Genomic DNA, 22,714 nt, shown 5'->3' on the forward strand with positions numbered 1-22,714 from the left:
GCTGTATATTGAGTTGTTTTGGCATGCTATGCAACTCGAAAGAAAGAACCACTACCAGTCATTCAATCACACTTGTCAAGTCGTCATATGGGCGTCTAACTGTCAATGAACCCATGCTGTAACACACAATGATGGTGAGATACTGTCAGCCTGTGTGTGTGTGTGTGTGTGTGTGTGTGTGTGTGTGTGTGTGTGTGTGTGTGTGTGTGTGTGTGTGTGTGTGTGTGTGTGTGTGTGTGTGTGTGTGTGTGTGTGTGTGTGTGTGTGTGTGTGTGTGTGTGTGTGTGTGTGTGTGTGTGTGTGTGTTGCCTGTGACCATGTCCACATCATGTGGCTTCCTGTGGTGTGGCTATACTCACTTCTTCATTGAAATTTGATTATCGACATTCATGAATTGATGATGATGATGATGATTAATAATGACGATGATGATAAGCAGTTGGCCTATGACCGTTTGTAACAAGATGTCATGTTTTTATTATGGCACGTGTGCCGTACTGTCACCAAAACATTATTGTGGGATGCGTTTGGTTCTTGCGCCACTCTGTGGAAGTAAAATTGAACTGTTTTTTATAAGTAGCTTAGGCCTACTGTAGTTCTGCCTTCATCCTTTCACGTTGTCTTTCACATTGGAATAACCACAAGTCTTTGGCCTAATATTCAGATAAATACTAATTATAAAAAAGGAATGGAATACACCTGATTAATAAATGTAGTAAATTATTATTTTGTATTTTTTCATAGTAATATACAGTAAGCAGACCTACATTGATGGAACAGAACAGTTGTGGACATAATATGAGCTCTTAGAAAAACAAACAGCTATAAATGCTTCATAATTAGTAAGTGCCAAGTCACATGACAAGTTGAGACAAACACAGCTTTGACTCACTTGGATATTTTTAGGTGAAAGGAAGTGGAGAGAAAGAAGTGACAGAATGCAGTACTGTTACTGAGACAGAGAGAGGGGTGTGTGTGTGTGTGTGTGTGTGTGTGTGTGTGTGTGTGTGTGTGTGTGTGTGTGTGTGTGTGTGTGTGTGTGTGTGTGTGTGTGTGTGTGTGTGTGTGTGTGTGTGTGCGTGCGTGCGTGCGTGCGTGCGTGCGTGCGTGCGTGCGTGTGAGTGTGTGTGTGTGTGTGGTGTGTGCTTGCGTGCGTGCGTGCGTGCGTGCGTGCGTGCGTGAGTGGACTCACCCGGGGGGTTCTCAGTTCTCTAACATGATAAATGCAGAATGTGCATGGGTAAAGTGACAGCCATGAGCAGTTGCTATTTTATTGAAAAAATAATACGTCAATTGTAGATGCATGCACATATCACATATGTTATATGTATGCACAACTTAGGACGTCATTATGTAATTAAGAAATTGGTAAAGATGACATTTTCCCTCCCCCACCCACAAAAACGCTTCTTGTTTATTTCTCTATTATGTCTCCTCCCTCTCTCCCCCTTCCTCCTTATCACTCTCTCTGTCACTCTCGCTCTCTCTCCCTTTCTTTCTCTCTCGTAGACACACATAGACAAACTACATTTGATGTAGAGGAGGAAAGAGATGTTCAGACATCCGTTTTCACAGCTGTCTTGTAACAACCTATTTTAAACATCAACATGGACTTCGACTACCAGCGCTTAAAAGGTCAGGCTTATACTTTTAACAATTTTATATTCAGTCAGGACTATGTAGGAACAATGCTTTCATTACTAATTCATTTAATATCATTGCTCATGTTTACCATTGCTTACAATTTTGTTGCCAACAGTCTTAGTTAATTAACAAACTATGTATAGTTTCAAAAAAAGTTTTTGAAAGATCATGTCATTCTCACTGACTGTGAGTCCTGGCCATAGCTCTATGAATTTGAGAGTGGTTACATTTCCCCAGCCCAATCACTCAGCTTTATACCAAACCAAGTGACGGATCTGCTGTTGGGCTGAAAGAGATAGACAGGTTTGTCAGCGCAGCCAAAGATTGTGTTAGCCCACTAAGCTAAAACCTACAGGCATTAGCTGTGCGAGCTAAGGCAAGTCTCATAAAAAGGTTACTCATCACACAAGAGTAGTTACCTGACTAGCTTGATTACACTCCACCTGTTCTCCACTAAGACACCAACAGATAATAGGCATCAACTGACCAAATCTTACTCACGGAACCAATGTGTTTGTTATACAATTGATTCTTTGTGTTTATTCTACTAAGTGAATCCTTTGTACTAATGTGAAAATTGCATTATCTGAAGTTGATGCTAAAAGTGATCTGAATTGATTTATTGTCAGAGCAAGTATGCACTTTACACCATTTTAACTTACATTCATTGTTATGTTTTTTATGTTGTGTTACTACTGTCACGTTCCTGACCTGTTTTCTGTTGTTTTGTATGTGTTTAGTTGGTCAGGGCGTGAGTTGGGGTGGGCATTCTATGTGTTGTGTTTCTATGTTGGGTTTAATGTGTTGCCTGATATGGTTCTCAATTAGAGGCAGGTGTTTGACGTTTCCTCTGATTGAGAACCATATTAAGGTAGGCTGTTCTCACTGTTTGTTTGTGGGTGATTGTCTTCCGTGTCTGTGTATGTCGCACCACACGGGACTGTTTCGTTTTCGTTCGTGTATGTAGTCTGTTCCTGTTCGTGCGTTCTTCGTGTTATTATGTAAGTTCACATGTTCAGGTCTGTCTACGTCGTTTTGTTGTTTTGTAATTTTCAAAGTGTTTTTTCGTGTTCGTCTTCGTCTTTGAATAAATCATTATGGATTCAACCTACGCTGCATTTTGGTCCGACCCTTTTGGTCCGACCCTTATTAGACAGCCGTTACAGAATCACCCACCAACCAAGGACCAAGCGGCGTAACAGAAAGCAACAGCGATCGCAGGATTTCTGGATATGGGAGGAAATACTGGACGGTAAAGGTCCATGGGCTCAACCTGGAGAATATCGCCGCCCTCGTGAAGACCTGGAGGCAGCTAAAGCCGAGAGGCGGCGGTATGAGGAGGCAGCACGGAAGCAGGAGAAGGATCTGGGCTACACTACGTGGGAGGAGATCAACAGGTGGGCGATCGACCCAAGGAGAGTGCCGGAGCCCGCCTGGGATTCTCTGGCACAGTGTGAGGAGGGATACCGGCGAAGGGAGGCAGCACGACGACGCGGTAGGAAGCCTGTTAGTCAAGGCCAAAAATTTCTTGGGGGGGGGGGGGGGGGGGGGGCTAAAGGGTAGTGTGGTGAAGTCAGGTAGGAGACCTGCGCCAACTTCCCGATCTTACCGTGGAGAGCGAGAGTACGGGCAGACACCGTGTTATGCGGTAGAGCGCACGGTGTCTCCTGTACGTGTGCATAGCCCGGTGCGGGTTATTCCACCTCCCCGCACTGGCAGGGCTAGAGTGAGTATTGAGCCGGATGTCATGAAGCCGGCCCAACGCATCTGGCCACCAGTGCGTCTCCTCGGGCCGGCATACATGGCACCAGCCTTACGCATGGTGTCCCCGGTTTGCCTACATAGCCCAGTGCGGGTTATTCCACCTCCCCGCACTGGTCGGGCTACAGGGAGCATACAACCAGGTAAGGTTGGGCAGGCTCAGTGCTCAAGGGAGCCAGTACGCCTGCATGGTCCGGTATTTCCGGCGCCACCTCCCCGCCCCAGCCCAGTACCACCAGTGCTTACACCACGCACCAGGCTTCCTGTGCGTCTCCAGAGCCCTGTTCCTCCTCCACGCACTAGCCCTGTGGTGCGTGTCTCCAGCCCAGTACCACCAGTGCCTACACCACGCACTAAGCCTCCTGTGCACCTCCAGAGTCCTGTGCGTCCTGTTGCTGCTCCCCGCACTAGCCTGAAGGTGCGTGTCCTTAGCCTGGTACCTCCAGTTCCGGCACCACGCACCAGGCCTACAGTGCACCTCAGCCGGCCAGAGTCTGCCGTCTGCCCAGCGGCGCCTGAACTGCCCGTCTGCCCAGCGGCGCCTGAACTGCCCGTCTGCCCAGCGGCGCCTGAACTGCCCGTCTGCCCAGCGGCGCCTGAACTGCACGTCTGCCCAGCGGCGCCTGAACTGCCCGTCTGCCCAGTGGCGCCTGAACTGCCCGTCTGCCCAACACCGTCTGAACTGCCCGTCTGTACTGAGCCTTCAAAGCCGCCCGTCTGTACTGAGCCTTCAAAGCTGCCCGTCTGTCCTGAGCTTTCAGAGCCGTCCGCCAGACAGGAGCCGCCAGAGCCGTCCGCCAGACAGGAGCCGCCAGAGCCGTCCGCCAGCCATGAGCCGCCAGAGCCTTCCGCCAGCCATGAGCAGCCAGAGCCTTCCGCCAGCCAGCCATGAGCAGCCAGAGCCTTCCGCCAGCCAGCCATGAGCAGCCAGAGCCTTCCGCCAGCCAGCCATGAGCAGCCAGAGCCTTCCGCCAGCCAGCCATGAGCAGCCAGAGCCTTCCGCCAGCCAGCCATGAGCAGCCAGAGCCTTCCGCCAGCCAGCCATGAGCAGCCAGAGCCTTCCGCCAGCCAGCCATGAGCAACCAGAGCCTTCCGCCAGCCAGCCATGAGCAGCCAGAGCCTTCCGCCAGCCAGCCATGAGCAGCCAGAGCCTTCCGCCAGCCAGCCATGAGCAGCCATGAGCCGCCAGCCAGCCATGAGCAGCCATGAGCCGCCAGCCAGCCATGAGCAACCATGAGCCGCCAGCCAGCCATGAGCAGCCATGAGCCGCCAGCCAGCCATGAGCAGCCATGAGCCGCCAGCCAGCCATGAGCAGCCATGAGCCGCCAGCCAGCCATGAGCCGCCAGAGCCGCCAGAGCCGCCAGCCAGCCAGGATCCGCCAGAGCCGCCAGCCAGCCAGGATCCGCCAGAGCCAGCCAGCCAGGAGCAGCAAGAGCCGCCTGCCAGCCAGGATCCGCCAGAGCCGTCCGCCAGACAGGAGCCGCCAGAGCCGTCCGCCAGCCATGAGCAGCCAGAGCCTTCCGCCAGCCAGCCATGAGCAGCCAGAGCCTTCCGCCAGCCAGCCATGAGCAGCCAGAGCCTTCCGCCAGCCAGCCATGAGCAGCCAGAGCCTTCCGCCAGCCAGCCATGAGCAGCCAGAGCCTTCCGCCAGCCAGCCATGAGCAGCCAGAGCCTTCCGCCAGCCAGCCATGAGCAGCCAGAGCCTTCCGCCAGCCAGCCATGAGCAGCCAGAGCCTTCCGCCAGCCAGCCATGAGCAGCCAGAGCCTTCCGCCAGCCAGCCATGAGCAGCCAGAGCCTTCCGCCAGCCAGCCATGAGCAGCCATGAGCCGCCAGCCAGCCATGAGCAGCCATGAGCCGCCAGCCAGCCATGAGCAGCCATGAGCCGCCAGCCAGCCATGAGCAGCCATGAGCCGCCAGCCAGCCATGAGCAGCCATGAGCCGCCAGCCAGCCATGAGCAGCCATGAGCCGCCAGCCAGCCATGAGCCGCCAGAGCCGCCAGCCAGCCAGGATCCGCCAGAGCCGCCAGCCAGCCAGGATCCGCCAGAGCCAGCCAGCCAGGAGCAGCAAGAGCCGCCTGCCAGCCAGGATCCGCCAGAGCCGGCAGCCAGTCAGGAGCTGCCCACCAGTCATGAGCTGCCCTCCAGTCATGAGGTGCCCTTCAGTCATGAGCTGCCCTCCAGTCATGAGCTGCCCTCCAGTCATGAGCTGCCCTCCAGTCATGAGCTGCCCTCCAGTCATGAGCTGCCCTCCAGTCATGAGCTGCCCTCCAGTCATGAGCTGCCCTCCAGTCATGAGCTGCCTCTCTGTCCGGAGCTGTCCTTCAGTCCTGAGCTACCCCTCTGTCCTGAGCTACCTCTCTGTCCTGAGCTACCGCTCTGTGCTAAGTTGTCTATATTTAGGAGGGGTCTTGGTGAAGGTTCCTGGACCGTGGTCGGGGGCGAGGGTCGCCACTCAAGGGACGCTAAGGAGGGGGACAAAGACAATGGTGGAGTGGTGTCCTCGTCCTGCGCCGGAGCCGCCACCGCGGACAGATGCCCACCCAGACCCTCCCCTTGAGTTTTAGGGGTGCGCCCGGAGTTCGCACCTTGAGGGGGGGTTCTGTCACGTTCCTGACCTGTTTTCTGTTGTTTTGTATGTGTTTAGTTGGTCAGGGCGTGAGTTGGGGTGGGCATTCTATGTGTTGTGTTTCTATGTTGGGTTTAATGTGTTGCCTGATATGGTTCTCAATTAGAGGCAGGTGTTTCACGTTTCCTCTGATTGAGAACCATATTAAGGTAGGCTGTTCTCACTGTTTGTTTGTGGGTGATTGTCTTCCGTGTCTGTGTGTCGCACCACACGGGACTGTTTCGTTTTCGTTCGTGTATGTAGTCTGTTCCTGTTTGTGCGTTCTTCGTGTTATTATGTAAGTTCACATGTTCAGGTCTGTCTACGTTGTTTTGTAATTTTCAAAGTGTTTTTTCGTCTTCGTCTTTAAATAAATCATTATGGATTCAACCTACGCTGCATTTTGGTGCGACCCTTACTCCTCCTCCTCGTCTGAGGAGGAGAAATTAGACAGCCGTTACAACTACAGTGCCTTCAGAAAGTATTCATACCCCTTGACTTATTCCACATTTTGTTGTGTTACAGCCTGGGTTCATAATTTATTAAATATATATTTTTGAAAACATGTTTTTAGAAATGTTTGCAAATTTTTTTAAATGAAATATATAATTTACATAAATATTCACACCCCTGAGTCAATAAATGTTAGAATAACCTCTGGCAGTGATTACAGTTGTGAGTCTTTCTGGGTAAGTCTCTAAGAGCTTTACACACCTGGATTGTACAACATTTGCACATTATTCTTTTAAATTCTTTAAGCTCTGTCAAAATGGTTGTTGCCATTTTCAAATCTTGCAATAGGTTTTCAAGACAATTTAAGTCAAAACTGTAACTAGGCCACTCAGGAACATTCAATGCTGTCTCGGTTAACACCTCCAGTGTATATTTGGCCTTGTGTTTTAGGTTATTGCCCTGATGAAAGGTGAATTTGTCTCCCAGTGTCTGTTGGAAAGCAGACTAAACCTGGTTTTCCTCTAGGATTTTGCCAGTGCTTAGCTCTATTTCATTTATTTTTATTACAAAAAAAAACTCCCTAGTCCTTGCTGATGACAAGCATACCCATAACATGATGCATCCACTACCATTCTTGAAAATATGAAGAGTGGTACTCAGTGAATTGGATTTGCACCAAATAATGCTCTGTATTCAGGACATAAAGTTCCTTTCTTTGCACATTTTTTTGGCAATTTTACTTTAGTGTCTTATTGCAAACATGATGCATGTTTTTGGATGTATTCTAAATTTTCAATCTGTTTAGGTTAGTATTGTGAATTAACTACAATGTTGTTGATCCATCCTCCTATTACAGCCATTAAACTATGTAACTGTTTTAAAGTCACCATTGGCCTCATGGTGAAATCCTTGAGCAGTTTCCTTCCTCTCCAGCAACTGAGTTAGGAAGGACACCTGTATTTTTGTAGTGACTGGGTGTATTGATACACCATCCAAAGTGTCATTAATAATTTGACCATGGTTAAGGGGATATTCAATGTCTACTTTAAAAAATGTTTACCCATTTACTAATACTGTAGGTGCCCTTCTTTGCGAGGCATTGGAAAATCTCACTGGTACTTGTGGTTGAATCTGTGTTTGAAATTCACTGCTTGACTGAGGGACCTCACAGATAATTGTATGAGTTGGTTACAGAGATGAGGCAGTCATTCAAAAATCATGTTAAACACTGTTTAGGGACAGGCACTGTAAATTAGCGCAAGCTAACATGTTATGGTGTAAATTGCAATGTGTCAATGTTATTGCATCTGTCCCTACTCAAATAAATGAAACAATATTATTGCACACAGGGTGAGTTCATGCAACTTATTATGTGACTTGTTAAGCACATTTTTACTCCTGAACTCATTTAGGCTTGACATAACAAATGGGTTGAATACTGACTCAACAAATGTCAGCTTTTCATTTTTAATACATTTGTAAAAAATTCTCAAAACATTATTCTACTTTGACGGGCCAGTGACACAAAATCTAAATGTAATCCATTTTAAATTCAGGCTTTAACACAATTTGGAAAAATTCAAGGTGTGTGAATACTTTCTGAAGGCACTTTATATGTATGCTGCTTTTTTGGCTAGGATTAACTTTTTTAAAAGAGATGTGAAACTCAATGTCTTCTGGTTTTATAAAGGTTAAATAAAAAATATATTGTGTTAGTGGCCGTCACTTGTGATGGTTAATATTTAGCTATATAAGATGTATTTTATGTTGGTTTGTAGATGTTGATAATATCAATGGGTCTCACCTGGTTAAATAACATTTCAATATAAAAAAATATAAATATATACAGTACATTGTGTTAGTTCAATGTCAAAAAGATGCTTTCTGTAGCCGTCACTTTTGTGATGGTTAATGGTTAGCTTTATAGATTATTTTGTGTTGGTTTGCAGATGTTGAAAGCAGGCGACAGGAGCAAATCAGCTGCCTGCCTATCCAACCCCAAAAGCTTGTACCACACCAGCATTCTGCTCAAGACCTGCCCACCCGGCAGACTCCTCCAATCAAACCCAGGCGGAGCTTAAAGGTCCCCAAAACCCCTCGGGAGGAGGTGGCGGCGCTACCAGCCAAACCAACCAATGGCCAGGAGAATGAGGTAACAGAATTTAAATCTGAAATTAGATTTAACTTCAGATCCCAGATCAGCAAATGTGCATGCTTTTCAATAGTGTTTTCTGACAAGTATCTATGCATTAATTGACATGTGTATTTCTACTGTGTGTGAATGCTTGTTTCTAATGTCTGTGTCTTTGTAGAGGATTTCCCGTAAGCCTCCAGTCAGATTGTCAGGTCTGAAACCATCAGCCACACTTTACACCCTAAACCACACAGTACAGTTATAGACACACAACTTCCTGTGGCTCTGTTAAGAAAAACAGCCATTTCATGAAACGTTAAAACAAAGAGAACTGAAAGTTACTAACTTCAGTGTTGCATGGGTCAGCCCAGTTCAGATTCTGTCTCTAGAGCCTTCTCGAAGATCCTACCGGTTTGATGTGCATAAATGGGAAAGGATAGGTGAAATACTATGATGGGTTTATTTGACCTATGAAGGTTTATACCATACACACTTTGACTTACACACCGTACCGACTGTATAGGCCTGATACAACATAGTAATGTTGTATCAGATGCCGGTGACTGTAGTGTCTTGCTGTTTGTGACAGAGAGCACCAACTGGATGAGCTGCGGGTAAGGCCCAATGTCCAGGATGGGAGGCATGTAGGCCACTTCCATGTAGTTGACTGCATGCTGGAATTAAAAAGGCATGGAATAGCATATCAAGTGTATATCAAGTGTTTAAAATATAACTGTCTTCTCCTGCTGAGGTAACTTCTGTGGGAACGTATTCAAGCTTACGTGTGTGAACAACAGACGTTTTCTCCCTCTCCCACCCCCCTCTCTACCTCTCTCTCTTTCCTTTCAGATCTACACGAAGTGGTAGTTGCTAGGGGGTGTTTCTGGACCGGGCGTTGTTCTCTTTCGCTCTCCCTTTTCACCTTTTTTGTTTTCTTTTCAATATGGCCTTAAAATCTCCACAATAATGAAAAGATACCAGACAGCTCAACAGAGAAACTATTGAATAGGCCTATAAATCTCACAACCCTTCATGTCTATCTCCCTCTATCCCTGCCTATCTCAGACAGTAGTGAAGAGGATGTCTCCTGCTCTGACTCTGGGTGGCCCCGGGCCCCTGAAGCCCTTGTCTCTGTCCCTTCGGGCCCACACCCTGCTGTGGTTCGAGAGGACGCAGCTCCCCCGCCTGCGTCAGCCTGGCCACCCCCTGCCCCGCTGGCTACATGGCTTCGCCACGCGCAGGTTAGACTGTCTGTCTGTCAGACTGCTAGCACACACAGAAACTTATACTGGTGTACACATTATCTGCAATAGAAATAAAGAAACATTGCACATCCAGGGAAACAAGTGCATAAGCAAGAAGACCACAGACACACATGCACACACGTACACTCAAACACACATAAAATGCATACGCGCACACAAGACCACAGATGACACAACACATATATAGGGATACACATACTCATCTTGACCATTCCCACTTTGAAAGAAGCCTCAGACGGTTCAAATTGGAGGAGAGATTCTCTCAGATTAAATTGTGTCTTGTCCATAAGATTGTCCACAGTATGGTCCCCAGGTACCTATGTAACTACTTTCACTTGGTCAGGGATAACCACAACTATTCCACTAGAAGAAGTGAAACTGACCTTGATAAGTATGGTATGGGGAGGGACATTTTTTGTACTCAGCTGCCATTCTTTGGAATAGTCTTCCAAAGAACTTGAAATTCGTAACCTCCATGGTCGGTTTCAAGTTCTTACTGAGAAAATGGCTGAATAGTAGCATGTCACGAAAGTGAGGAGTAGGCCTACAGTACGTGGGTGAGAAGATAATGCCCGTGACGGTGCCTAGTGTGTTGTATATTGTGTAAAAGTGATTGTCTTGTATATATTAGGGATTGATCGTTGTACTGTATATATTAGAGGTAAATGAGACAAGGGTGACACCTGTCGAGTGTTGTTTATGGCAATGGAACGGTACTATTGACTCATTTTATGACACGAACAGACATTGTTCTGTCATTGTTTTTAGTCACTGAAGCTGGAGCCCTCTCTTATGTATGTTTAAAAAATTGTCTAATAAATTCAATCAATGAAACAGGTCATATTAATATTCAAGCACATTCACACATACATACAATAAGGGGCGGGGGTTGCTGAGGAAAACATAGCAGAAGGCTATATCGGTCTGCTAATACAGGACTATTAAAGGCCCAGTGCACAACCTTTGTGATAAAAATAATATTTTTTGTTTCTTTAAATAATTTTTTTAATTCAGGGGGTGCTACAGCACCCTCAGCACCCCTACATCCCGCGGCTATGTGTACATACAGTATTCACACGAAATAGAAAATAGTTCAGAAAGACACACGAGTCAAAGCAAAGACACATACGTCCTCTGTTTGTACAGCTTATGCAGTTTGCAGTTTGTTAAAGCTGAATTGTTCTAACTTTTCTTTCTGGTTGTGTGTGTGTGTGTGTGTGTGCATGCGTGCGTGTGTCTGTTGACTGATTGGATAGGGAGGCAGAGGAGCTTCTGAAGGACAAACAGCAGGGCCGTTTTCTGATCAGGCTCAGTGAGTCAAAGATTGGTTTTGTACTCTCGTACAGGTAAAGTCACGACAAACCACACATACACCATACACACACGCACATACCTAAAGACATCTTTAGATAGACACATCATTTTCCCCCCAGAGGAAAGGATAGATGCCGCCATTTCATCATAGAGGAAGAAGAGGGTGGCAGAGGGGCATGTTACCTCATCGCTGGGGAGGAGAGTCGCCATAGAAGCCTGCAGGAGCTGGTCAGCCACTACACCCAGAATCCCGTGGGGACCTTCAACGAGATTCTCAACACGCCCTGTGACGAGGTGCCGAGTACATATTCCACACCTCATGCCTCCTTCATGAACGAAAGGGAAATAATCATTGGCACAACCTAATTTGCCTATAAACATCTAACAAACACATTTTGTGGCAAACTATCCTTTTTGGTAAACTCAAATGCAACAGTTTGTTTCTCAATCTTTCTGTATCTCTTTTACTCTCTCTCGCAGTTCAGTGAAAGTTTTGAGGGTACAGTTAAACTGGGGTTGCAGGATGAAGGTGGAGAGACAACTGCACCCTCGGCTCCTGACACTGTCCAAGTTCAAGAGATATTGGCTAGCTCAGCCCCTACAGACGACGGGATGCCAGAGTATGCTGTGGTCAGGAAGGTGCTCAAGAAGTCCTGTTCTCTACCAGAAAGCCAGTTTAGGGAACTGATGGAGGTGAGGAACTATCCTCACTTTAACATTTGTAAGTTAAACAAACCCACTTAAAAAGTCTACTTTATTAATGGATTTACGGACTACATTACCAATGTTTTTTCCAGGTGACAAATCTGATCGCCCCCAACCCAGATGTGACAAAAACTGGTGTCAGCTGTGTAGGAGCATGTGGGAGGGGTGATGACGACACCGAAGCACTGTACGCCCAGGTCAACAAGCCACCAAGCATGCTTTCCCAGGCAGAGATAACTCCCAAAGTCAATGTGGGCAATCCACCAGGCCAGAGGGGGGTGGCAGCATCCTCCGTTCTGCTCACGAGCAGTGGCTCCACAGAGGACCCGGGTTACTGGAAGCTGGAGCCCCTGCACACCTATGAGAAAACCCCTCATCTGGCCCAACACGAAGAAGAAGAGGCAAAGGAACACATCGACTTCTACGCTATGGGGCGTTGGCGGGATGCCGAGAGGAGCGCAGGCGGGCAAGGTGACAAGACTAGCCACTTATCTTTCAGGGGTGGTATTGTTATTGGCCTGAGCAAGGCACGGCATGCCTGATTCGACCTGAAATTACCCATTACACATTTTTCCGTTTAAGTTTTAGCTGCTCCTTAATTTTATGTTTATACAGCCCCATTTTTCTCCATGCCTAGAGTGAACAATGTACATATACGGTGCCTTCGGGAAGTATTCAGACCCCTTAACTTTTTCCACATTTTGTTACGTTACCACCTTATTCTAAAATAGATTAAATAAATAAAAAATCATCAGCAATCTACACACAAAACCCCATAATGACAAAGTCAAAACAGGTTTTTTGAAAATGTTCCAAATGTATTGAAAATAAAAAACAGTATTGCTGTTGAGACTCAAAATTGAGCTCAGGTGCATCCTGTTTCCATTGATCATCCTTGAGATGTTTCTACAACTTGATAGGAGTCCACCTGTGGTAAATTCAATTGATTGGACATGATTTGGAAAGACACACACCTGTCTATATAAAGGTCCCACAGTTGTCAGTGCATGTCAGCGCAAAAACCAAGCCATGACTCGAATGAACTGTCCGTAGAGCTCTGAGACAGGATTGTGTCGAGGCACAGATCTGGGGAAGGGTAACAAAAAATGTCTGCAGCATTGACGGTCCCCAAGAACACGGTGGCCTACATCATTCTTAAATGTGAATGTAAATGTGCATGTGTCTGCTCAAACGGTCAGAAACAGACTCCATGAGGGTGGTATGAGGGCCCGACGTCCACAGGTGGGGGTTGTGCTTACAGCCCAACACCGTGCAGGACGTTTGGCATTTGCCAGAGAACACCAAGATTGGCAAATTCTCCACTGGCGCCCTGTGCTCTTCACAGATGAAAGCAGGTTCACACTGAGCACATGTGACAGACGTGACAGAGTCTGGAGACGCCGTGGAGAACATTCTGCTGCCTGCAACATCCTCCAGCATGACCGGTTTGGCGATGGGTCAGTCATGGTGTGGGGTGGCATTTCTTTGTGGGGCCGCACAGCCCTCCATGTGCTCGCCAGAGGTAGCCTGACTGCCATTAGGTACCGAGATGAGATCCTCAGACCCCTTGTGAGACCATGTGTTGACACATGCACATTTGTGGCCTGCTGGAGGTCATTTTGCAGGGCTCTGGCAGTGCACCTCCTTGCACAAAGGCGGAGGTAGCGGTCCTGCTGCTGGGTTGTTGCCCTCCTACGGCCTCATCCACGTCTCCTGATGTACTTGCCTGTCTCCTGGTAGCGACTCCATGCTCTGGACACTACGCTGACAGACACAGCAAACCTTTTTGCCACAGCTCGCATTGATGTGGCATCCTGGATGAACTGCACTACCTGAGCCACTTGTGTGGGTTGTAGACTCCGTCTCATGCTACCACTAGAGTGAGAGCACCGCCAGCATTCAAAAGTGACCAAAACATCAGCCAGGAAGCATAGGAACTGAGAAGTGGTCTGTGGTCACCACCTGCAGAATCACCCCTTTTTTGGGGGTGTCTTGCTAATTGCCTATAATGTCCACCTTTTGTCTATTCCATTTGCACAACAGCATGTGAAATTTATGGTCAATCAGTGTTGCTTCCTAAGTGGACAGTTTGATTTCACAGAAGTGTGATTGACCTGGAGTTACATTGTGTTGTTTAAGTGTTCCCTTTATTTTTTTGAGCAGTGTATATAGCCCCTTACCTTGTCACAACACAACAGATTGGCTCAAACGCATTAATGAAAGAAATTTCACAAATTAACTTTTATTAAGGCACACCTGTTAATTGAAATGCATTCCAGGTGACAACCTCATGAAGCTGGTTAAGAGGATGCCGAAAGGGTGCAAAGATGGCATGGGGTCGCTGTGTTTGAATCTCAAATATAAAATATACTTAGCTTTGTTTTACTTTATTGGTTGCTACACGATTCCTTAAGTTTTTTCCCCAGTTGTGTGCACGATTCTACAATGTAGAAAATAGTACAAAAAAAGAACCCCTTGAATGACTAGGTATTAACTTTTGACTGGTAGTGTATTTCAATGTGATATTTCAGTTTAATAAATTAGCAAAAAATTCTAAAACTTTTTGTGTTGTAATTATGGGGTATTGTGTGTAGATTGACGGGGGAAAAAACAATTTAATGCATTTTAGAATAAGGCTGTAACCGAATATGTGGAAAAAGTCAAGGGGTCTGAATACTTTCCCGAAGGAACTGTATGACAGAATACATATTACAATATATCTGCTCTCATTTGCAGAACCCCAGCATCACCTCTATTCAGAGCTGAACCTAAGGAGAGAGGCCCCTAGTTTTGTTCCCCTTCCAGCCAGGACAGTCCCCAACCGGCCTTTACGACCGCCTCGCAGGGCCATTACTTGCCCCCCTCAATCAGACGGAAGTGTGCAGGTACTGGAACAAACATATGGCTGTGCATATCTATTTGTCAAATAAAATAAGCTGGTTGTAAATAAATGTTTCAGGCTTTTTCAATAGAGTAAAAAAATAGAAATTGGAAGTTACTTTGAAATGTTTAAGAAATATTTCATAAAATATTTTTACGTTTTTAGGCTCATCTTTTTTTCTCTTTTCTAGCAATGTGGTGATGCCATCTATTCTTCCCCATCCCGACCTGGGGTCTTTCTGCCACCTCTTTCAGAACGACCTTTGACTGATGACCCAGGCACTAGCATATACGAACAGATCCCAGCGAGGCCAACCAGCTCAAAGCCTTCACTGCCTCCACCCAAACCCTGACCACTCTTTACTAAGACACTATCATACAACTCCTTGTAAACCTTAATGACAACCCTATAAATCAAACTATAAACCCTAAGCACTCTTCACCCAAGATCCTCTCTGCAATTATCATTGAACAAAGTACTGACAACACCAACATCAAATATTTGAAATAAGCCTTACTGTTCATTTAAAACAGATTAAGGAATATTTATTTAACTCAAGGCTTGATCATCCTGAATGTCAAGTCTGTGTGCCAAAAATGCAGCTACAGAAGTTCTGCCCCAATCTAACCTTGAAGAGTACACTTGCGCACTACCCCACAAAAAGATTGAAAGAGAATGGTAAACAAGAAGCTCACTTTATAAAACCCAGCTTGTTTATTTCCAAAACATGAAGTTCCAAGCTACCTGGGAAATTACTTTCTGTAGAAATGACCTTGAGGGTTTCAAATTAATTACAAAATAAAAAGGCAGCCATTTTTATCATTCTTGCATTGCGGCTGTAGTGGGACTTTGTGTGTACTGCATGTAATGCATGTGCGTGTATGGAATAGAAAAAACAGCAATGAAACCTCTAGCCCATCATCAACCGCTATAGTCCACAAAGCTCAATCTCCCGATCACAAGGAAGCACATCTTCCAGGATCACTCATTACATGTTCTCATTTACCCCCAATATGGGTAATCATGCCATTAAAAAAAAATACACTCACTCGCCTCCCGATCTACTAATACTCTTTTCACACTACTGAGCAGAGCTGAGATGTACAGCATTAGTCTGGTTACACATCCAGCATGGTTGCTAAAACTATGCTGGAAAGGACAAAGTGACAAGAAAATATCTGAGCCAGCAGTTTGTGTCAGCACAATAGTGTGAAAAGGTACAAGTTATTAAACCTTAACCCCATCCCTAGCTAGATCCACAGTGGAGAGTAGAGCGTTCAGTTCTTCTTGGCCTTGGGCGAGTCGTATTTCCTCTTGCTGGAGAACCACAAGAGCAGGGGGATGCCAATGGAGGGGAGGGTCATTACACCGAAAGCGGCCCAGTCCAGCTGGAGAGAGAGGGGGGGTGAGAGAAGGAGATGTGATGTCACAGCCAATTCAAGGCTTGGGTCAAATTCAGCAAGAAACCATTTTGAACAGGGAAATACTTGTCCATTAAAAATAGGGGTAAAAAAAACTTGCAAAACCCTACTGAAGTGGGGTTCCATTTTAAACAAACAGCACATGGAGAATTAAACAAAATTAAACATGGCTGTTTGTAGTCTAGTTTTTTTGAGGTGGCTGGTAACTGGTTGGTGAACAGAGGCCTTATCATTTATTTTCAAGTGTGCCAGCAATTGAGGATAGGACCAGGAGACGATAACACACTGGTACCGAAGACATAGTACTGGCTTTGTTCTACCTCCATACATTACAAATACTGAGCAACTATATGTATGCCAAGAAATGGAGTCTAGTTCTTTGATGAACATACTCCAGCCATGTATTTTTGCAAGGATATTTTAGTCTAGGCCTCTGTCCAACAAAGGCTGGTTTCCTGGACTCAGATTGAGACATTCCTCAAGTAAAAAGCACTTCCAATAAAGGTTTGCCATTGAGCATGCATTTAAGACTAGGAATAAGAGTAATCTGGGCCCAGGAAATGAGCCCGAAGGGCATCAAGTTAAAAACTCCAAATATGTCCAAATATGTGGTATATCACCAAACACTCCTGTAAGAGGTCTATAACAACCATAATGCTTTGAAAGGACAAATTACTTACATAGTGGGGGGAGAAACGCCTGTCAAACTCCCTCTGAGCTAAAATCCCACCCTGTCCAGGGGCACTGGTGTAGCCAACCTGTAGGAAGACAGAAGGGGGGTTAATTTCCTCAAAAAGGTCACAAACATTACTACTCTGCATCAGTCTAGTTGAATTGATGAGAGTTTCCAATTATTTGAAATCCATAACAGGATGTGTGCAAGTGCACAATGCATAAAAACAATTGCCAGGAAATATCAACACCAGCCTAATAGGCTATTGATGTTAAGCTACATTCTGCACGTTAATGTAGCAGAGAAAAACTTCCAGACTGGAGAGAGCAAAAGAGAACAGAGGAGTTCTTCTCAGAGGAGTTCAAATACCATTTCAAATACTTCAGCTCTGCTTGATGGAACTACCTATTGCAATGGAACCAATACAGAAGCACAAAAAGTTCAAACCCTGACCACATGCCAGTGCTTAAGCAAACGCTCAAAGTATCTGAAAGATTTCAACTATAATTTCAACCCAGGTTAGGGCCCGTATTTATAAAGCATTTCAGTATAGGAGTGTTGATCTAGGATCAAGTCCACGCTGTCCATGCAATCTTATTCATTATGATGTAAAAGGGAAAACATTATCCTAGATCAGTATTCCTACTGCTAGAATGCTTTATGAATACAGGCCCTGATCTGCGTGGATGATTCTCCTCTCCCTTACCACAACTTGTCCTCCCTCCTGAGCGAGGTAGCTGACGGAGGCAGAGGTGAAGTTGAAGTATCCGGCCTTCAGGGGGCGCAGTACCACAGTATGAGAGACATTGCTGGCACTGGGGAGGGTTAAGGTATAAACAACTAGAGCAGGGTTGTCAAACTCATTCCATGCAAGGCCTAGTGTCTACAGGTTTTTTATTTCAATTAAGCCCTAGACAACCAGGTGTTGAGAGTTCAGAGTTCCTTACTAATTAATTAATCAATTAAGTATAAGGAAGGAGTGAAAACCCGCAGACACTAGCCCTCCATGGAATGAGTTTGACAACTGAACTTGAGAATCTGCAATACAATTTCAGAGTATGCTGTGGGCTTCGTTGTAAAAGATTGGTGCTTAGGAGCCGTTGAGCTGAAACATTTTAGGATTGTGGCTTTAAAGGATACGGGGCGATCCTGTCCCATTTCACGTTCAGCATCCCAGAGACGATGCCGAAATCCTCAGGGGGGAAGGAGTCGTCAGACAGCTCAACCTCTAGGGCAGCGCTGTGGAGCGAGTATTCAGAAAGAATTAAGGCAGATTGTGAAAACTCACACTCTGGGATAAGGGTACAGAATTGGGAAGCAAACAATAAAACAGATACATTTTCAGCACACGGACATTCAATGGCTTGTCTTAACACTCAATGTAATTTTTCAATACCTGGTTCCAACGTTGTAGATGTTGTACTGCAGTGTGAGATCACGGCCCTCAACGGCATAACGGTTCAACAGGGACTTGGAAGCTAACAGACGAGCCCCCTCCTCTCCTGTCCCCAGACCCAGCAGACCCAGCAGAGCAAACACGTACAGGGCCCTCATCTGCAATAGAGTAGGAAAAGGGGTCAATACAAACTCTCGTGGTATTACAGTGAAAAAGTGGCATGTGTACTTCAGTTGTTTCAAAGAATCATTGATCCCTGACAAAAATACACGAGTAGCATATTTTATTATTACCTTTATTTAACTCGGCAAGTCAGTTAAGAACAAATTCTTATTTTAAATGACGGCCTATGAACAGTGGGTTAACTGCCTTGTTCAGGGACAGAACGGACAGACTTTTACCTCGTCTGACTCGGGAATTCGATCTTGCAACCTTCTGGTTACTAGTCCAACGCTCTAACCACTAGGCTACCTGCTGCCTCATATCTGGCTAACGTTATATGCCTAATGTTATATTTCTAAATGTTGTAAAACTCATTCACTTTGTATGATAAGATAAAGCGAAGTGCCAACTAGCAATGCTAAGTGAGGATAAAAGGACCAATATTTGATCCATTCGGGTCAAAACTAAGATTTCAACATAGTATTGGATAATTAAATACAGCCATCTAACGTCAACTAATGACGTTAAAAATTATAGTCCAATCTACCACAATTTTCTGATTAAAAAACACCGCCAAAGCATACGTGTACATGGTGTCAACCTTTGAACTAGGCGCTATGAGATGTGTTAGCCTGCCTAGTTAGCTACGGTGGCAAAATGGCTAACGTTGTTGCTAGTTAGATTATCTACAACCAGATGTTAAATTGAAAGAACGTTAGTTAGCTAACTAGCTGCCATTTTCTTGAATGGATTACAAAAACCACATGTCCAATAAAGCGTTAGCCACAATTTGACAAAATTAACACTACGAGATGCCAGTTAACAGCTAGATAACAAAAAAAATCTGCAAGTTTACGCTTACGTGTACTTGGCTAACTAACGTTAACTGGGTCGACGACTTGCATTCAAGAACGTAGCCAACTTGCAAATTGTATATTTACAAATAATACGTAAATCTTTGACAATGTATTAAAAAGCGTGAATTCCTTTCAGTCTGTTTTATATTATAACAGGGTAAAACACATAAAACGATACAAACCATAATAGATAAAGCAGTCTCACCTTCCTGTCGTTTCCTGTCAAATCAGCAAAGAAAATTAACACGCATGCTCTAAATATTTCAGCCCTCGTTTGGAGTGACGTTGTCAGTGACGTCTTTCCGGTTTACGTGCTGCTGTACGCTTTATCTGGACATAGTTCTACAGGACCTCCACCAGCCGAAGCTAAGCAGGGCTTTCTATAGAGTTTAATTTTTATGGAATGGTCTGTCTGCCTGTCCATGTGAGTGAGAGACGCAGACTCGGTCTCGACCTTTAACGTAAACTCATCCCATTCCATACAAATGTGCGCAACCGCAACATTCAAACGAGGCTACAAAGAAAACTATTGGGACTGTAGCGACTGTGTTGACTTCAAAATCGGGGGTGTGAACTACGTTTCTATTCAAGCGTTGATCGACATGGTAATGGCTCAAACGGACCCTCCGTGTCATGTCGTAAAGTACAGCACGCATAAAGCAACTATTTCTGTCTTACAACCTCTCTCCACCAGGTGTAGCACTTCTCTCATCCTTTAAAAACAAGAAATGGACAGTGACGGGGTAAGGGGGGGATACCTAGTCATTTTGTGCGTCATCATTCTCAAAGCTGCTGTTTACTTCTAAGATCACTTTAGCACCGCCCTAAGAACCCGATTCAAATTCTACACAAACCTTCAAATAGGTATGTAATTGTAACAGTTTAACTTTACGTCGTCCCCTCGCCCCGACACGGGCGCGAACCTGAGACCCTCTGCACACATCAACAACTGACACCCACGAAGCAGCGTTACCCATCGCTCCACAAAGGCCGCGGCCCTTGCAGAGCAAGGGGCAACCCTACTTAATGTCTCAGAGCAAGTGACGTAACTGATTGAAATGCTACTAGCGCGTACCCGCTAACTAGCTAGCCATTTCACATCCGTTACACTCACCCCCCTTTCAACCTCCTCCTTTTCCGCAGCAACTAGTGATCCGGGTCAACAGCATCAATGTAACAGTATAACTTTACGTCGTCCCCTCGCCCCGACACGGGCGCGAACCAGGGAACCTCTGCACACATCAACAACAGTCACCCACGAAGCATCATTACCCATCGCTCCACAAAAGCCGCGGTCCTTGCAGAGCAAGGGGCAACCCTACTTAATGTCTCAGAGCAAGTGACGTAACTGATTGAAATGCTACTAGCGCGTACCTGCTAACTAGCTAGCCATTTCACATCCGTTACACTATGACACATTATATAAACTCTTTATAGTGTTTTATTTACATTTTAGAGGCGATAAGGTGATAAGTTGGACAGATCGAGTGAAAAAAGGCAATTTCCCCACACAACATCTCTCTTCTCACTATCACGCATTAGTTTCGCTTCGAAATTACAGAGCGAAATCTGAATTACAGAGCGCCAAATTCAAAAATAATACAAAAAATATTTATAATCATGGAAACACAAGTGAAATATACCAAAACATAGCTTAGCTTGTTGTTAATCCACCTATCGTGTCATATTTTGAAAATATGCTTTACAGCGACAGCAATCCAAGCGTTTGTGAGTGTATCAATCACTGCTAGAACAGCTAGCCTTAAATTAGCTTGGTCACGAACATCTCTCCTTCTCACTATCACGCAATAGTTTCGCTTCCCCACCCGCCATTATTAAAAAGACCCGACGGGGCTCATTGCCTGCTTGAATTATGCAGAAACGGGCAGCGTTTAGGTCATGTAATTGATCATGTTGGAAAGGGGAGAAATTGTGCTTTACAATGGTATTGACATTACAGTTGATCTGGAAGTATTACGTTTTTGGGGCGCTAAAATAATGGCAATTGTACGGACCAAGGCGATGTACGAGTTTACGTTAAGTCTTTATTGAAGACTCATCTCTTCAGTAGGTCCTATGATTGAGTGTAGTCTTGCCCAGGGTTGTGAACGGAAGGCACTGGAACTACGAACCGCCCTTGATGTGTCTGCCTGGCCCGGTTCCCCTTTCTCCGCTGGGATTCTCTGCCTCTAACCCTATTACGGGGGCTGAGTCACTGGCTTACTAGTGCCCTTCCATGCCGTCCCAAGGAGCAGTGTTGACAACTCCTCAGTAAGGAAAGTAGCTATTGGCTGTCCTAAAAGTAGCTAAATGACGTCATCGCCTAATTTACATAATTGGCCATGTGCATGTAATTGTGATGGACGCTGTAGGAGAGAGAAATAACGTTGTGGGAGAGACAAAAAGTAAGTTAAAAAACACCCTAAATATGTTTAGAACTACAAATGAGGAAGCTGCAGAGAGTGGCACACACAGCGAATAAGAACCAGATATTTGAGGCCATACTCCTCCTTCAGCACTTTATGGACCCCATTGTTAATCTCCGTCATAAGAGGCATTGTCAGTCCCTATCCCCAGGAGTTTCTCTTTTTTAAGACAACACTTCCCGAGGAAAGTCACAACAGCACGGGCTATAGATTTGGCATCTCCTCCCTCCAACAAGCCCCAGAAATGTTGATACAATTGTCTGCTTGGTGTCACTAAAGTACCTTATCACAACCCCCAGGTACTTAGAAACACTTACATCTGTGGACTCATCGAGGAGGAGGCTGAAACGCTGGTCACCCACATCTGCGACCAACTTTTTCAGAAAGTATGATGCTAGAACACCAGTTATCATTTCTGTGCACTTTGTCCTGTGCATTTTGAAGTGGGTAGCAGCAGTGGAGTCTGAGAAAGCAGCTCTACATGCTTCTCCTATGTGATCACATGCCAGCATGGAACAGTGTTCAGCGATAGCTAATGCCATGGTGGCCTCAGCCAGTCAATTGTTTTTAACCATAAATGGCAGCTTGTTTTGGGTGGAACTGTTATAAGGCTTTGCCTTTTGAGTATGTTTTAGAGTTGTCATGTGTTTTTTTACATCACTAAGTTTGGCGTAGAAATCGGCCTGACGGTACAGGCAGTATGCCCGTGTATCATCTCCAATAAACGGCTTCAACTAGCCTTTGAATTCAGGGTTTGATTCCCACTCCTTTCTCTATTTTTGAGTGTACAGTTTAGACTGCGACATGATGAGCTAGCCAGCTAGATCTTTAGCTTATGTCACAGAGAGGCACACACACAGTGGACAAGGTGAGTAAGTGACTGAGGCTGTGTGAGTCAAATGCAGTGATTTATTTTAGACAAAGAACATTTTACATTTACATCCCGCCCTGAACGTAAGCCAGGGCGGGATCAACCAGCGTCGGCTTCCCGCATGCGCGATTCATTTGCAGTCTG

The 22,714-nt window shown here is 45.5% G+C and overlaps 2 protein-coding genes and 1 pseudogene across 2 annotated transcripts; 1 reads left to right on the top strand and 2 right to left on the bottom strand.

Annotated features, from left to right (window-relative positions):
* Positions 1–1,479: 1,479 nt before the first annotated feature.
* LOC129831109 (uncharacterized) lies at positions 1,480–15,195 on the top strand. Its single transcript, XM_055894166.1, has 9 exons — positions 1,480–1,635; positions 8,415–8,617; positions 9,665–9,840; positions 11,121–11,210; positions 11,298–11,472; positions 11,659–11,871; positions 11,976–12,354; positions 14,620–14,768; positions 14,955–15,195. The coding sequence occupies exons 1-9, from the start codon at positions 1,608–1,610 to the stop codon at positions 15,114–15,116; spliced, it is 1,575 nt and encodes a 524-aa protein (XP_055750141.1). The 5' UTR covers positions 1,480–1,607; the 3' UTR covers positions 15,117–15,195.
* A 260-nt stretch (positions 15,196–15,455) lies between these two features.
* On the bottom strand, positions 15,456–19,585 carry LOC129831110 (translocon-associated protein subunit beta). Its single transcript, XM_055894167.1, has 6 exons — positions 19,479–19,585; positions 18,255–18,412; positions 17,999–18,097; positions 17,565–17,673; positions 16,866–16,943; positions 15,456–16,152 (listed from the first exon to the last, which is right to left on the bottom strand). The coding sequence occupies exons 2-6, from the start codon at positions 18,410–18,412 to the stop codon at positions 16,042–16,044; spliced, it is 555 nt and encodes a 184-aa protein (XP_055750142.1). The 5' UTR covers positions 19,479–19,585; the 3' UTR covers positions 15,456–16,041.
* LOC129831491 (small nucleolar RNA SNORA57) lies at positions 16,427–16,556 on the bottom strand (annotated as a pseudogene).
* Positions 19,586–22,714: the final 3,129 nt, after the last annotated feature.

The sequence above is a fragment of the Salvelinus fontinalis genome, chromosome 32 (genome assembly GCF_029448725.1).
Source record: "Salvelinus fontinalis isolate EN_2023a chromosome 32, ASM2944872v1, whole genome shotgun sequence".
Taxonomy (NCBI): domain Eukaryota; kingdom Metazoa; phylum Chordata; class Actinopteri; order Salmoniformes; family Salmonidae; genus Salvelinus; species Salvelinus fontinalis.

Excerpts from the sequence above, each read along its gene's own strand:
- LOC129831109 (XM_055894166.1), top strand. The coding sequence starts at position 1,608 with ATGGACTTCGACTACCAGCGCTTAAAAG. Across the intron at positions 1,636-8,414 it reads CGACTACCAGCGCTTAAAAG|ATGTTGAAAGCAGGCGACAG; the intron begins GTCAGGCTTATA and ends GTTGGTTTGCAG. Across the intron at positions 14,769-14,954 it reads AATCAGACGGAAGTGTGCAG|CAATGTGGTGATGCCATCTA; the intron begins GTACTGGAACAA and ends TCTCTTTTCTAG.
- LOC129831110 (XM_055894167.1), bottom strand. The coding sequence starts at position 18,412 with ATGAGGGCCCTGTACGTGTTTGCTCTGCTGGGTCTGCTGGGTCTGGGG. Across the intron at positions 16,944-17,564 it reads AGGAGGGAGGACAAGTTGTG|GTTGGCTACACCAGTGCCCC; the intron begins GTAAGGGAGAGG and ends GTCTTCCTACAG. Across the intron at positions 16,153-16,865 it reads GGCGTTTCTCCCCCCACTAT|CTGGACTGGGCCGCTTTCGG; the intron begins GTAAGTAATTTG and ends CTCTCTCTCCAG.